General features: G+C 37.0%; 1 protein-coding gene across 11 annotated transcripts in view; it reads left to right on the forward strand.

Annotated features, from left to right (window-relative positions):
* The window catches only part of BBX (BBX high mobility group box domain containing), a 267,943-nt gene that overhangs the window by 186,104 nt on the left and 64,243 nt on the right, over positions 1-17,596 (forward strand). For all 11 annotated transcript variants that reach the window (XM_025990005.2, XM_025990009.2, XM_025990010.2 and 8 more), the window contains one exon: positions 6,779-6,846. In XM_025990005.2, coding sequence (XP_025845790.1) covers positions 6,779-6,846 — 68 coding nt within the window. The remainder of the gene's footprint in view (positions 1-6,778; positions 6,847-17,596) is intronic.

A 17,596-nucleotide genomic window follows, 5' to 3' on the forward strand; every position in this document is an offset into this window, starting at 1 on the left:
TTATTGTGGGTACTAAAAAGCTATAATTATATTGATCATCTGAGAATTTGAGACATCTAGGGCAAGAATATGAACAGTTCCATCACACATCTGAGATGGATCTGACAGCTGTTTCTTAGAAGGAATTCCCATCCTATCCCCCTACCCACATTGCTGTATGAGCTAGGCAAATTAAAACTTCCAGATGGTCCCATTTGTTTTGGGACCTTTAATACTCTTTGGGTGGTAAGGAATGCTAAAGCATTTATTACCGTGAAATAAAGTACTTATATTCATTCTGCAAAGAGCTCTGTCGTCCTGGCTATTGCACTGCAGTAATCAAGAGAGAAATTTTTCAGGATGAAACTGGGCAATTGAGCAGGGTGGAAACCATGAAGTTGATATTGAGCTAAATGGTTCCTGTTTCATTATATGTTATAAATAAATTTTCTTCAAAATGAGAGCAGTGAACTATTTGCAGTATGAAGACCCTGGGAAAAGAGGTTAAGCAATATTGTGGTAACACTTCTTTTGTTTTTTAATCCAGTTTTATTGAGAAATAATTGACCTACATTGCTGTATAAGTTTAAGACATACAGACTGATGGTTTGATTTACATAAATTGTGAAATGATTACAGTAGATTGAGCTAACATCTGTCTCCTCATATAGATACAATAAAAAGAAAAAACAGGGAAAAATGTTCTCCTTGTGATGAGAATTCTTAGAATTAACCCTCTTAACAACTTTTCTGTTTGTCATACAGCTATGTCAGCTATAGGCATGATGTACATTACATCCCTAGTATTTATTTATCCTGAAATAGGAATTTGTGACCAGCTTTCCTCCAATTCTTCCTCCTCCTATCTCTCTGCCTCTAATAATTACAAGTCTGATTTCTTTTTCTGTTATTTCTTTCTTCCTTTTTTTTTCTTTTTTTAAGACTCCACATATAAGTAAGATCATATAGCATTTGTCTTTCTCTGATTTATTTCACTTAGCATAATGCCTTCAGGGTACATCCATTTTGACACAAATGGTAGGATTTCCTCATTTTTTATGGTTGAAGAACATCTCATTTTGTGTATGTGTATATGTATCTACATACACTGTCACTACACACACATACACACACACATACACACAATATCACATCTTCTTTATCCATTCTTCCATCAATGTTCACAGGTTGTTTCCACTCACACATGGAACATTTTCTAGGACAGACCGTATGTCTAGACCACAAAACAAGTCTCAGCAAATTCAAGAAGATTAAAATTAATTACCAATTATCTTCTGACCACAATGGCATGAAACTAGAAATCAAAAATAAGAGGAAAATTGAAAAATTCAAAACCACGTAAAAATTAAACAGCGCTCATAGAACAACCAATGGATCAAAAAAGAAAGAGGAAATAAAATGTTTCTTGAAACAAGAAAATGGAAACCTGATATACCAGAATTTGTGGGCGCAGCAAGAGCAGTTCTAAGAGGGAAGTTCATAGCAGCAAATGCCTATATTAAGAAGCAAGAAGGATCACAGACATAGCCTAACTCTATGCCTTAAGGAATTCAAAAAGAACAGAGTTCAGTTAGCAGAAGAAAGGAAATAAAGATTCAATCAGAAATAAATGAAATAGAGAACAGAAAAACAAGAGAAAAGGCTAACCAAACTAAGAGTTGGTTCTTTGAAGAGATAATAAACAAAATTTACAGAGCTTTAGCCAGACTAATGCCCGAAAAAAGATAAAGGACCCAAATCAACGAAATTATACATGAAAAAGGAGACATTACAACTGATACCAGAGAAATACAAAGGATCCTAAGAGGCTGCTATGAACGGCTATATACCAACAAACTGGACAACCTAGGAAAAAATGGAGAAATTCTTAGAAACGTGCAATGTACCAACACCAAATCAGTAAGAAATAGAAAATCTTACTAGACCAATTATGGGTAAGGAGATTGAATTTAGTAATCAAAAATTTTGCAGTGAAGAAAAGCACAAGACGAAATGGCTTAACTGGTGAATTTTACCAAACATTTAAAGAAGAATTAACACTAGTCCTTTTCAAATTCTTCCAAAAATATCAAAGAGGAGGGAACACCCCCAAACTCATAAGCTCCACATTATTCTGATATCAAAACCAGAAAGAGACACTACTAGAAAAGTATAAGCCAGGGTGCCTGGGTGGCTCAGTCGGTTAAGCCTCTAACTTTGGCTTAGGACATGGGTTGAGCCCCATGTCCAGCTCCCTGCTCAGTAGGGAGGTCCCTCTCTCTTTCCCCCTCCCCCACTTTTTCTCATTCTCTCTCTCTCTCTCTCTCTCTCTCTCAAATAAAAAAGCCCTATATAATAAGCCTATAGCTAACATCATACCCAGTTGTGAAAGGTGGAAAGCTTTTCCTCTAAGCTTTTCCACTCACCACTCTTATTCAGCATCATACTATAAATCTTAGCTAGAGCAATAGGCAAAAAAAAGAAAAAAAAAAGAAAAGTAAAAGAAATAAGAATTGAAAATGAAGAAGTAAAATTGTTTGTAGATGACAAGACTATATTTGGAAAATTCTGCAGACTTGACCAAATAACTATTGGATCTAATCAATGAATTCAGTAAAGTCACAAGATACAATATTAATATATTAAAAAAAACAGTAGCGTTTCTATACACTAACAGCAGATTTTCTGTAAAAGAAAGAAATCGATCTCATTTACAATAGCATCAAAACTAGTAAGACACTTAGTAATAAATTTAACTAAGGAGGTAAAAGATCTTTGAAAAGTACAAGCCACTGATGAAAGTAATTAAAGAAAACATAGATGAATTGAAAGGTATTCTGTGTACATGGGTTGGAGGAATTAATATTGTTAAAACAGTACTACCAAAAGCTGTCTGTAGATTGAATGCAGTCCCTTTCAAGATTCCAATGCCATTTTTTTACAGAAGTAGAAAAAACACTCCTAAAATTTATATGGAAACACAGAAGACCCTGACTAGCCAAAGAAATCCTGAGAAAGAGAAGAAAGCAGGTGACCTCATACTTTCTGATATCAAGCTATACTATAATGCCATATTCATTAAGACAATATGGCACTGGCCTAAAAACAGACCAGTGGAACAGAATCAAGAGCCCATAAATAATCCCAATCATACACAATCAACCAGTATTTGACAAGGGAGCCAAGAATACTAAATGGAAAAAAAGATCATCTTTTCAGTAAATGGTACTGGGGTAATTGGATACTCCTATGTAAAGAAATGACACTGGACCCTATCTGCAACCATGAAAAGTTAACTTGACGTGGATTAAAGACTTAAGTGTGAAACCCGAGGCTATGAAAATCTTAGAAGAAAACATCAGAATAAAACTCCTTGACCTAGGTCTTGGTAATGATCCGTTTGGGATATGACACCTAATGTATAAGCAACAAAATAGCAAGTGAGCAAGTGGGACTACATTACAGAGCTTCTGTACCACAAAAGCAAGCATCAACAGAGTGAAAAGACCCCCTACAGAAATGGAAGAAATATTTTCTACCACATATCTGAGAAGAAGTTCATATCCAAAATCTGTCTGGAACCCATACAACTCAGTGGTCAAACAAAAACAAAAACACTTAAGTAAAAAGGGGGCAAAGGATCTGAATAGACATATCTCCAAAGATGTACAAAATGCCAACCAGGTACAGGAAAAAGATGCTCAACATTACTAGTCATTAGGGAAATGCAAATTAAAATCACAATGTGATAGTATCCCACACCTATTAGATTGAACATCATCAGAAAGACCTGCAATACCAAGTGCTGGTGAGGATGTGGAGAAAAGGGAGCCCTGTGCACTGTTCATTGTAAATTAGTCAGCCACTAAAGAAATACAATATGGAGGATCCTCAAAAAGTTAAAAACCGAACTCAGCTATTCAGTGTGTTGTCATATTAAATGCCAAGAAATGCAGTCTAACATAATGCAGCATTCTGAGGAAACAGTCTTCCGATTATTGCTGTGTAGGTGTCTGTAGGATAATTCTAGGTAAGCCCCCAAAATGATGCCCTGCATATCCCAGAAGAATCAAAACACAGAGCTCTGTCCTTGTTTAGATGTCATTGTACCATTTTAGTTTCACCTTGCTTGTGAGCTGTCTTGGTGAGCTCTCTGGACTTCCCAAATTATATCAGATGAAGTGTTTTATAATAAAATGTTTTATCATCAGGACCCTAAAAGAGTATATGGATGATTGGCTACCAACCAAATTCCTTCGATTATCATTTGTCTTCTTTCTATGCCTTTTTCTCCCAGTTCTAAATATCAGTAGGTGTTTTTCATACAGTAGCTCTTCACAAACCGATAATAATTGTAGATAAAGCTATGAAAGCTTTGAAAGCTATGAAAGATACCTGGTTTTAGCATCATTTTGAACAGTTTATTAATCTCCCTTTTGTACCTACAAATCGAAAGTTTAAGACCTAGACATCATCCAAGATACTTACAGGTCAACTTTACAAAAACAGTGTTCTTTAAAGTCAAAGAAGGAAAACACTTTAAGTTTCTCTCATTATGTGAGGCTCTGTGACAGATGTCAGTAGTCCATGGTCAGGTCTTTATTAAGCTAGTATATAATGGATAACATTGTTCTGAAATTTCCAGTTGTGTCTCTTGCAGCACAATGAAAGCAAATGGATTTACCTTTAACTAAAATGGGGGGCTTAGCTTTTTGAATCTAGGGGATCCTTATAGGGTCTTTAGAGGACAGTGTAGGTTTTTCCTCAATAATCTCTGTTTTTTCCAGTAGTCTTTGTAACATGACATTTTGCTATTTTGAATAATCCCTAAGTAGCTAAAATTGTATGATTTCCAAGAAGAGAGAGCTGTGTAGAATTTAATTTAGTACAGGTCCTCTTGGTAAAGAGAGAGCAAAGCATACTATGTGCATATTTTTGATGTTTCTAGATAACATTGTGTAAGTATAAATTAATGTAAAGGATGGTGGTAACCTTTTGGTCTATGTTTTACTATCTACAGAGCAAACTTGCAAAGTCACATTGCTATAACAAATAAATTGTCATGTAAGCATGTTCCTATTTTACTTTAAAATTTGAACTAATGCATTTTTATTTCTAATAGAAAGCTATCATCCAGTCCTTCTGATCTTTAGAATGACAGCTGCAAAAGTATTTAGCTACCCAAAGAACCAAATTAAAATTTACTTTCTGCTAAATTCATTTCCCCCTCATTTTAATTTTAAATAGATTTAAGTGTCTATTTTAACAAACACAGTAGTTCTTAAACTTAACATTTAATTGAGGATGGAATTTTTAAAACAACAATAAATAGCCTTGCTTCATCACAACAGCCAGGGTTCCCATGTATTCCATATGTGGCATCTTCCTATGTGGCTGCTTTGCAAAACTGAGCTATTTCTTGACCACTTGATCATTGGGTAATCTGTTTTTCCCTCTAATAACCTTTTCTTTCTTTCTTTGTAACAACTTCAGATTCTTTTTTCAGTTTATTAAAAAACTTGACTATAAGATGTGGTCAATGTGGATTCATGAGTTAAAACAGATTGTGTACAAAGATACGCTTAAAGTCCTATCTTTAAACAAAAAGAAAAACACCTCAGTGTCTTCAGGCAACAGTATGCCTGATTCTCACTTTTAATTGAAGAGAGATTCCTAAAAATACAAATGCATTTATGTAGGACCCACATGCATGAGGATAGGCATTGAGCTAGGCACTGCCTCATTATGTTATTTCAAGGCAGATCTGCAATTTAATTTGTTTTAAGACAGCCTTAAAGGATATAGGTTTCTTATTTTCTTTAATACTTGTTTAGTCATAACCCTGAGTCGTAGATCTACCACTTTGCTGTTTTTATTTTGTCTTTTTGTTTTTGTTGATTATTGAAGGAATGAAAACAAAGGCCTTCACTAATATAAAAAGGATTCATTTCAAATCTGAATAGTATTTTGAGGAAGCACCTGACTCCACCCCTAAGATTTAAAATATCAAAAACACATCATTGTCTAATTTAAATTAGTTTTTGAAAGTTTTAGAGAAAAACTATTTGAACAAAGCCCACTGTATTTTGAAAGGCTCATTTATAAGATATCTCTCTGTTCTCTTAGTTTCTCATATAGCCCAATACTTTTTAGCAATCCTAATTTTACATGGTAGAAATAATAATTTGAGAATAACAATCTCCAACTTCTGAGACATGAAGCATAAGAACTCTTTTGTTTTGTTTTAAAACTTTTATTTATTTATTTATTTGAGAGCGAGCACAAGCTGGGTGAAGGGGCAGAGGGAGAAGCTGAGCTTCTTGCCCTACCTGAGCAGGTGGCCTGAAGCAGAGCTCAATTCCAGGACACCTGAGATCAGGATCTGATCCAAAGGCAAATGGTTAACTGACTGAGCCATCCAGACCCCTAGCACTCTTTTAAAAGTTTTATCTTTTATCTTTAAAATGTTTTTTAAAAAATCCACTGAAACTCTGTATTCAGTAAGGCAAGAAGCATCATCACAGGAGGAGATAATTCCTGTTATAAGTAGATGTGGTATTGAAGAAAGGGTTGTGTTGGAATGGTGGGACAATAGGGAGATTTAAAAGGCTCACAAAAGTATAAGTACTTAAGCACGTATATGCCAGATTATTGCTATATGAAGAGTTTTAAAAGTTTCCTGTAAAAAGCTATACGTGCTCCTGTTAGAGTCTTTGTTAGTATCCTTTTTCAACTATGAATGGATTACATGAACTTCATGCTTATAAATTGATAATTTCTTTGTTTTTGACTCTTTTAGATCCTACACAGATGGGAGGCCTGAGCATGCTGCTTCTAGCTGGAGAACATGCTCTTGGAACACCAGAGGTAAGCCAGTCTTCATTCCTGCCCACGCTGCTCACGCCGGGGCTCGAAAACACAGACATGAGTATTCCGTTCACACTCTTAGTTCTGTAGTTTCCCTGTGTAAGCTCATGAGCAAACTGTATCTATTTTTTGGTTAAAGATCTATATGTGCTTTGTTTTGTGCCTTGAGTATAATAGAAGTGGTATAAATAAGCCCAAGAGAATGTAAATGAAGAAGTCGCGGGTGCAGATTTTTGAGATTCTGTGAACCTAAGAAAAAGAAATGGAATGTACAGATGATTAGCATTTGCCACGATTGTGTCATAGGTCTGTAGGATGGGTCCTATGATTCATTTTCTCTATTCACATAACGTACCCTGCTTTTGTGATGCTCTCATGTAGGCATGCTAGGGGAAGGTGAGAGTTTTACTGTCAGTCTCTCTGCTGCCTGGAGAAATCCAAACTCCTGTTTTTGAAACATGGCATTCCAAAATGGTTTTATTTTTTAAAATGGAAAATGAAAAGGACCCAGGCCCTCATGACCTTGGTTTTATGATCTCTCCTTTTCTTGCAGTTACTGGGAAGCTTTTACAAAACACTTTGAGGTATGGTTTTGATGGGCAGGTAGCAACAGTTGACCATGCATAGTTTGCATTGTGGAATTTCTCTCCTTTCCAGACCCATTTAACAGACGCTAGACAAATTAACCTGCAGGTCATGTTATTTTACCACACTCAGGTACTTGAAATTGAGACTTTTCAGTCCCAAGCAGAGTCACTATTTACAGCCAAATAGCAGCTCAATTCTGTTGCAGATACGTATATTTTTTTCATAATTTTTTTTTAAATTATGACTATGCCATACAGGATACCGTTGATTCCTATCAAATAGTGATTATAGAAGATACCGCGTAAGATATTTATATCACAAAGGCTATTATGATATATAGTTTACTTATGTGATCCATAGCAGTTGACCATATATCCAATTTAACATAATTATTTTGATTCCATTCAGTTCAGCGTAGCAAAAGACTGTGTAAACTGTTGTTCTGGTAGTTATTTACATTGTACTAATCCTTGGCTGAGAAAAATAAACATGTCATTTTGTACCTTTGCGTACTTATTATTCAGCATGTTTTTACTTCCTAACACAATAGAATTCTCAGAAGTCATTTTGCTCTCTGACACATGGCTGCCTAATAGCAGTCAGACCGACTCTCACTTAGGTATAGAATATCGCAAGCATGTTCCAAAAGGTGAATGTTGGAATAATAATGCACACTTGACCTTTAAACACAGTGTGACTCATGATTTCCAAGAATGTACTGTATTGTGAAAGTCAGCATCATCTTTTCAACATATTGTATTATAATGATGTTTTCTCCCTAATTCCTGTTATCCTTCTTCTAAATTTCAGGAACACATGTAAATAAATAAATATATGTAGAACTTAGAGATAAAAATGTTGGTCAAAGAAAAGACTGCTGCCTCCACCCCCATCCTTTTGCTTAAAGTTTGCCTCTTGGGCTTGTTTCAGTGAGAAGTTCTCCCTTTTAAGAACAGCAGATTTTTGACACAAGTAATTTAAACAATGGTCAGCTTTTTGTTTCTGAGGAAGGGGAATTGTTTGGAGAATTCTCAAGCTAAAGAAGTTTATAAGGGTAAATTATTTAAAGAAGGGAACCACGTAGGAGAAGGGATCTATGCTAGGGAAGAAGTTGCCAGCATGTAGTTCTTTCAGACCATTTCTACGAATATAGCTCTTTCTTCTTACTTCCTCATTCTCATCTCAGAGGTATATTTAGGTCATTATTGAAACTAATGTTGAGATACTGAAATAATAAAGCAGTGAATATTATACAAAATTAAACTGTGTCTAAATATGGTTCGTTTTGAGAGTTCATACCATACATATCAGTAGACTTCATTTAGCACCTATTTAATTTTTTAAAAAATATTTTACTTCTTCATGAGAGACATACACAGAGAGAGAGAGAGATAGAGAGGCAGAGATATAGGCAGAAGGAGAAGCAGGCTCCTTGTGGGGAGCCCAACGCAGGACTTGATCCCGGGACCCTGGGATCACGACCTGAGCCAAAAGCAGATGCTCAACCACAGCCACCCAGGCGTCACTAGCACCTCTTTTCTATGTAAAGTCTTGTCTCATTCCAAATATGTAAACATGATCATAGAACTTTAGGGGCCTATATACAGGCAGATGATGAACATAAAACAAATGTAGTAAATACATACTTAAATTTTCCTAAGAAAATTATCCAGGTAATAAGATAAGAAGAGAGAGTTACAGAAATTCATACTGCTGACATTTGGAACAATTACTGTGATGTCTGTTTATAACTGTTAGGTAGGACCAGTCAAATAAAGTGACATTTTACAAAAATTCTGCCACAGAGAAAGTCTAATCATAACAGCTTTTTAAAATGCCATGATAGATTTATTCTGAAATATTATTTTTAAAGGAAGGAGATTTTCCTTTGTTCATTAATCTGAAACCTAATTACATCGAAAAAAATCCTCAAAAATCTATATTTTTAAATGTAGAAATTTTAATGTAGGTGGTAGTTTTTAAAAAAGAATTCTAGGAGCACTTGGGTGGCTCAGTGGTTGAGTGTCTGCCTTTGGCTCAGGTCATGATCCCAGGGTCCTGGTATCCCACAGGGAGCCTGCTTCTCTTTCTGCCTATGTCTCTGTGTCTCTCATGAATAAGTAAATAAAAAATCTTTAAAAAAAACTCTAGAAGGCATAGATATTTGTTGTAAATAATAAATAATATATCTGAATATCTTCTAATATCTAAAGTAATAAAATTCCAGATTAAAAGCTTCTGAAGGGGGCTGTTAGTAAACACATAATATAGAGAACAGCTTGGATCAGTATTGAAAAAGACCAAACTCAGTAGGGGAACTGAGTCAGCACCAGAAAGTCCTCCTTACTGGAACAGGAGGAGAGATGGTTTGGGCAGTAATAGAAAATTTAAAAGAGTAATCAAAGCTGATGAAAAGGTTTGAAGGCATCAATATCTATTTAGTTGTGATGGAAGGTACGCTTTCAAGTGTGTGGGAAGTGTATTAGGTATTAGGTCTGTGATTTTAGAATGCTTTGTTCTTTTGTTGGAATCAATAAATAGGACAGTAGTGTTACAGTCAAGCCACTTTTTTCTTTGCCTTCCATTCTGTAAAATGGAGCTAATAATAATACCCACTTGCCTCTTAACTCCCAAGATATGTGAAGATTTAAAAAATCTGTAATTAAATTAATTTATTATATTTATTATATATAATATATATAATATAATTGAAATTAAAACCTGTAAGGCAATTTCAACTCTCCTGAAGAGCATTCCTGCAGGTACCTGGTATTATTACCCTAGGTTATTCTAGGCATTTCATACCTAACTTGACAGCTTAAATTTTATCAGGCATCAGTCCTATAGGATATTGTGTGCATTCTTGGCAGCACATGGTTGTGGACGCACGCATGTACACACACACAGCTCCTTGTCCATTGAAAACTTGTTGGAAATTGCGGTTGTAATTTATTCTCTATCTCTAGGTGCTCAGGAGGAAGACAACTTTTTAAAACCTGGGAGAAATTACTGTTTAGGAAGTGGCTTCACCAGAAGAGCTGAGTTAGCATGAAAGTTAATGGAGAAGATGCTAGCAAATGGTGGCACACCTCCTTTATTAAGGGACCATACAGGTCATATGTAAGAATTGAACAGTATAGGAAGTGTGCCATCTTTTCACACATTCAATCATATGACAAGTATTTCTCTAATGCTTACTATGTGCCAGTGCTTACTATGTTCCCTGTTGTGTCAGGGAACAAACCCAGACACAAGTCTCTGCCTTCATGGAGCTGATGATGTAATAAGGTACAGGGTTTTTTTATTTTTATTTTTTTAAAAATTTTTATTAATTTATTCATGAGAGGCAGAGAGAGAGAGAGGCAGAGACACAGGCAGAGGGAGAAGCAGGCTCCCTGTGGGGAGCCCAATGTGGGACTCGATCCCAGGACCCTAGGATCATGCCCTGAGCCAGAGGAAGATGCCCAACCACTGAGCTACCCAGGCATTCCAGGTACAGGGTTTTGTACTTAACAAATTCTTCACAGTTTACTTCTGACTTCAAAGGAGATTTTGTTGATTTTGTTGATCGCCATCTGCCTGTTCAAAAGTAAAACGGTTCATATTTCTATATGACTGAAATTTGAAAACATTTCATTCCCAGTACTGTTCCTAAATGCATTACCTAAGAGTAACTCTTGATCTTCACAACAACATTATGAGTTAAATCTTCCTTGCTTCATGAGTAAAGGTTAAACCATTAAGTGAGGAAGTGGGAGCAGAGGAGGGCTAAATAACCTGCTCAAAGTTGTGTAGCTCCAAGTGCAGAACTGGGATTTGAACCCAGGCCTAGCTTCAGTCTCCATGCGGTATCCAAGGGCCTTTGTGGTTCAGCCCCCACCGACCTGACCTCAACTCCACTTCTCCCTTCTCCTGTGGCTGCCTGTGCTGGTTCTTTACTGGGGCATGTCATGAGTGCTTTCTGGGCGCTGAACACAGTAAGAGGAATCAAATTTGGCTTTCTGTGCCAAGCACTTACACAGATTATCTCATTTCATCCTCCAATATGCCCTTTGAGGTTGGTTTATGATTATTTATCATTTTTATCCCCATTTCATAAAGGAGGATAACCTCTCTAGAGTAGAGAGGTTACATAGCCTCTCCAAGGTCATAGAGTGAGAAAGTCCTAGTGTTAGGATTTACATTATCAGTAAGACTTCAGGCAACAGTAGGCTATTAGTAATTAAGGTTTTGTGGAGGCAAAAGTTACAGATGATTTTTTATTAAGGTTGGCTCTCCCAACCCTCGTATTGTTCAAGGACCAAGTATATTTGTCAAATGAATGAAAGATTATATCCATATTTTAAACACTGAGGGGTTTTTTAGTTTGTTTTTTGTTGTTGTTGTTGTTTTAAAGATTTTATTTATTTATTCGTGAGAGACACAGAGAGGCAGAGACACAGGTAGAGGGAGAAGCAGGCTCCCTGCAAGGAGCCCGATATGGGACTCGATCCCAGATCCCAGGATCACGCCCTGAGCCAAAGGCAGACAGACGTTCAACCACTGAGCCACACAGGTGTCCCTAAGCACTGAGTTTTAAGTGTTTTTAAAACATACCGATTTTGGTAAAATTGGAAGTTTTCACGTGTATGTATTATAATTTCTGACATCAGTGAACTAGGGGAAATTATTTTCCTGCCTCTTGGTACATTTGAGCTCGTTTGATATGTGCCTTTCTTAGTCTACTAATTTGTCTATTCTGCTCTGCTTATATCCATTGAATTCTACTCCTGCCCAACTCTTACCCCATCCCATCAAAGCTTTTGTTCCCTTCTCACGGTTTTATAACTTCTAAACATACCTCATAAGGAGATACACATTATATTTAAATTTTACATTAAATAGCAAATGGGCTTTTTGAGCTTGCTTTCTTTCTAGGTGAAGTCACTGTTCACTACCCATTTTGGCGAGAGCTGTTATCCAGCCCAGCCTCATCCACTTGTCAGCAGTGTGGGCCTCAAGGCCCAGAGAATCCACTGCTTTTACCCAGCTTGACTCCTAAGCATCTCTCCTTGCTGAGTTCCCAGGCCACACTGCTCAAGATAGTGATGGGCTCTCCAGTCTCCCAGAGATGGTTTGGAAGGGGTGGCAGGGAAGGTGGGCTTGCAAGTGAGCTAGGATAGAAAGAGGGTAGAGAACAAGAGGGTAAACGAGAAGGGTGGTGGTGCTGCTGTGCTGTTGCTGAGATTGTGTTTTTATACACTATTGTGTTCTGTCTCCACATTGCCCAGTGAAGAAGGCAGAGTGGCCTTGTAACCTATGTTGTCATGTGAAGAACCAGAGGCAGAAGGGCGCTGTGAGTTGTCTCAGCTGCTGTGGCAGGTACTTGTAGAAGTGACCTGGAGTCCATTCTGGGTGTCCACACTAGTAGTGCCTTGCCACGTGGCTTATAATGACAGGAGAACTTCACTTGTGATGCAGGAGCACCCTGGTAGCCCTGGTGCCCTGAATAGAAGAACCACAGACTCACTGTTCCTTTCAGCCAGGTGACATGTACTCTCATTTTGGGGAGCATGCGAGTCTATGCCGTGTCACTTGGTTAAGCTCCAAGGGTAGCCCAGTACTCTATTCTCAGCTGTGCTTTTGTCCTGGTGTCAGCTGGCCAAGTGCTGTGCTTCACTATTCAGATTCTCTTCAACCTAATTTAGGTTTAATTAAGGGTGGCTTTATTTTAATCCTTAAAAACATTTTGAAGGACTAATGTGGATATAATATGCTTACATTTAATTCACCTGTGTTTAAGTGCAAGTCCATTTCAGAGCTTCATTTAACATCTCATATTAAATGCAAATTAAATCATCACTCAGGTACTCTGTTATAGAAGGATACTTGGCAAAACTGCCAATTGTAGGAAAGACCGGGTCAGGCTGAGCAAGAGTGAGAATCAGTTCACTGGCCCTTGGCCTCACAAGGGATCTTTACACTTGAACTCTGAAATGGAATCCTCTCCTCCCAAACTCTCTCCTCCCGTAGAAGACAACCCCTCCCCTCAAGCCTTCCTTAGTCAAATTCCCTCTTGTAGTGAAAGGCTTTAACCAACCTTAGAAACCCTGGCCTTGTCCAGCCCCTTTTCTTCAGCCCTGACATCCTTCCAGGCAATTACTAGGACCTGGCAAATACCATCTCTGATTTAATTGGGGCCCCTCGTCTCAGCCGGTTTATTTATTTATTTTTTTAACCTTCTAATTGGTCCCTGCCTCCAGTCAATTCTCAGCCAAGGTCATCCTGCACTCCACTGACAGAATTATCTAACTACCTATCTCTCATCACGCTGCTCCTCTGAGTGAAAACCTTGGCTGGCTCCCCATTGCCTTCAGCCTCATTTTCAATAACCGAGAATTCAAATTTCTCTCTGTTGCATTCATCTCCCACTACCCTCCCAAGCTTCTCTTCATCCACACTGAGAAAGTCCTTATCTCTCAAACACACAGGGCATCTGTCTCCATATTTTTCCTCCTGCTGTTGCCACATCATTCATTTGCTCATGTGTGGTGTTTTTCTCCTAGGTGTAGCTCAGACATTACTGTCTTAATAACTTCCGCCTGTCCCACCCAGGAGGGGTGAAAGCTGCTGCTCTCGCCTCATAGGCCTAGCATGGCCACTGTGCCTTGCCAGTGTGCGCTTACATCTTAACGTGTGTAGCTGTCCCCTGCACTTGGATTGCAAGCTACTTTTTTTTTTCTTTTTGGATTGCAAGCTACATAAGGGCCAGACACATTCCCTTAGCTTATCATTTTATTCCCTGGCACAAAATGTATGCAAGTGGAATGTAAGCTGCTTAGAAGCAGTGAGCAGTCTTTATGGCTGGCACATAGTAGGTTTTTATTGAATATTATGTTGAAGGAGTATCAACATATGATTGAAATAGCAAGGGCTGAAATATATAGCTCACATAGAACCAATGCACTTTTACCCCTTTTGTTGATTATATGTTTATCAGAATCCAGTTGTGTGTGGCTGCAGCCCTGCACCTTATGAGGTAGGAACAGGCTATTGCTAATACCTAGCTTTCCAAAACACTTCTAGTGCATCTGTCGAACTGGTGTGATCTTGTTTTATATCAGGAGGCTGGATCACATGTCTGTATCTTCCATTTGCACAATGTGAAGTGTGCTTGTGGGAAAAGATACTACTTTGTTGTAATTCTTAATTATGTTAATAATTCCTCATTCTTGGCTACTGAGAATTATAGCTAAATCAAAGGGAAGATTAGATTTAAGAGACGTTAACAAAACTTTGCTTTAAAAAAAAAAAATCCCTCTAGCTGTTTGTTTCTTGGGCAGATAGCTACACCTAGTGGCTTTATGGATTATTTCAGAGACTCTGGGAACAACTTTTGGGTTTTTTTTTTCCCCCCCTCCCTTTATTTAACCTCTGCTTATTTGGTATCTTTTCTTTCTTCTTAATTAATGAAGAGATATATTTTTGACTCTTGTGTGTTCTGCTGTATTTAGAAAGTAAGCCGGCCATAGGAATGGAGATTGAGGAATTGATATTTATCCATAGAAAGCATGCCCCACGTAATAAGTAATTTGGAGTACTGTAAATACAAATAGCAAGGTGATAAGATCTGGGACCCTCTGACTGGTACTTAAATAGGAGCCTTTTGTACAAAATACACTCTTAACTTTTATGTGAATATAACCTCCGATTTTTTTTTTTTTTTTTACCAAATGTGTATATTTATTAGTATATGCACAAATGTACATTTCTGCATTGGATGCCTTAATTTGTCAAGCACACAAGAATGAATTCTGTATACATACATTTTCCATGTCATTGTGCCATATTTACCTCTTGAGATTTTGGTGGAAATATGCCTAGCATGCATCACATGCGTTTCTGCCTTTTAATAAAAGCTATATTTTATAATTATCCTTACCTTGACAACTTAGAACCATAGTTATAAATATTAATTACTGCAGTGAACTGAAGCCTTCAGGAGAAACTTTGAGACTCTTTGCTCTAATTTCTTTTAGATGGACTGCAGTAGTTTATAAGACATTTGTGTCTTCTGTTCTTTACAGTTTTTCTATCTTCTCCCTGCTTTTGCTGCTGGTATTGTTTCTTTTCCAACCCTCTTTCTAATATCTTCATTCATGGCCCCTTCTGATTTGTGGCTTCTAATTCTGCTATGGACTAGAGATGCAGGTAACCACATGGCTCAGTAGGAACCCAGTTCTACTGGCTCCTAATTTTGTGCTGTTTCCCTTACAGTCCACTGAAAATATATGCTAAATCCACAGTACTTTAAAGTTAAGAATAATTCAATTTTTGAGAGACATCTTATAGAGTACTATGCGTAGCTTTCCTGATTCTGTTACTTCTACTTTAACATTGGTTAGTCTTTGTTGTGTAATTCCTTGTCAAGTCATTGAGAGTTTTTGTATCCATACATACACAGAATCAAGGCAGTCAACAGATACTCATTGTACATGCTTTAGGTGCGTGGTGAGCACAAACATGCATATACGGAGTTCGTTGATTTCACAGCCCAAAAAACATAATATGTGGAGGATTACAGTTGCCTTGAATAATTACTTATATTTCAATTCGCTATTCAAAAAGAAAGTTGTATTTATGACCATCCATTCTAATGATTTGCAGAGGGTCTCACTTTTAAAACTTTGTGATGTGTAGTGATGGCCAAATAATCTATAAACAGCACTTGAAGAAAAGTTGACTTCTTATAATTCATATGAACTCCTAGGGTAACTCATCGCCTTATAAATGGTAACTTTCTCATATATCATAAAATACCTATCATGAAATACCATATTCATGAAGAATATATAGACTTCATGCAGTGTAGCTACCCCAAATATATTTGATTCCAGCTATCTTTTATAGATTATGTTGCATGTATAACCTGTGTTACTGAATTTTAAGACATTTTATAATATTAATTTAATCCTAGGCCTGATTTTGAATAAAATTTTGATTATTTACCAAGATATCTAGGAGCTAAACATAAAGGTTTTCTTTTTTTTTTTTTAAAGGTTTTCTTTATAAACCAAGAACAGTATTGATTTTTCTTCATCATTCTTAAGCTATATTTTGTTCAAGTATTCCTTCAGTGAAGGACTTCTTTGTGGCTAGTAATTTCAGAATTCATTGGCCTTCTCTTCAGTGCATTTTGTGTCTCCTTGGCTTCAAATTCTTGGGAAGCAAATAAAAACACCATTGGTCCATTTGACATAACAAACAGGTGACAGGTTGTCACTGGAAGAAGGTGGCCATTACTCTTTCAAATACAAAGGTGACAATTAAGATTTCAAATGCTGGTTCCTGCCCATTGACCCATGAGTGTTAGAGAAACACATCTTCACTATCTAACAAAGGGGTTCAGTGAGAAGCTCTATTTTAGGAATAAAATCTAGGTGACTGTCAGCTGTTTCCATAGGCTTCAACCACCTAACATAATCATATGCAACTATTAAAATTACATTGGAAAGGTTTTAATAAGACAGGAAAAATCATGTATTGTTTTTAATAAACATTCTTTAACTATGGTACAGTGTCTCATTTTTGATGAAAAATTATCTTACACAACTGGGAGAATAATATATATATAAATATTAGCAGTGCTTATCTCTTACAGATAGCATCATAGATGACTTTCTTCTGTATTTTGGTTTTTATATTTTTTCCAGATTTGCAACAGTGAACTTGGACAATTTTATTGTCAGAAACATGTTATTTAAAACTATTTTTAGAGACACCTGGGTGGCTCAATGGTTGAGTGTCTGCTTTCGACCCAGGGCGTGACCCTGATGTCCTGGGATCGAGTCCTGCATCAGGCTCCCTCTGCAGGGAGCCTGCTCCTCCCTTTTCCTGCTTCTCCCTCTGCCTGTATCTCTGCCTCTCTCTCTCTCCATGTCTCTCATGAATAAATAAATAAAATCTTTAAAAAAAAAAAAAAGCAGAACTATTTTTAACTTGTTTTTCCTCTATAGTAAAAGATAACTTTTTCCTTCAGACTTTCTAACCTTGTCATTTAGAAAAGGGGGAGAGGATTTAGAAGACATGTCAACTTTATTTTAGTTTATTTAAAAAATGCTCGTTGACATTGTGAGCAGGCAGTGTTGAGCCCTTTTTATTAAACAGAGCTACTGGAAGAAGA

The sequence above is a fragment of the Vulpes vulpes genome, chromosome 1, assembly GCF_048418805.1.
Source record: "Vulpes vulpes isolate BD-2025 chromosome 1, VulVul3, whole genome shotgun sequence".
NCBI lineage: Eukaryota > Metazoa > Chordata > Mammalia > Carnivora > Canidae > Vulpes > Vulpes vulpes.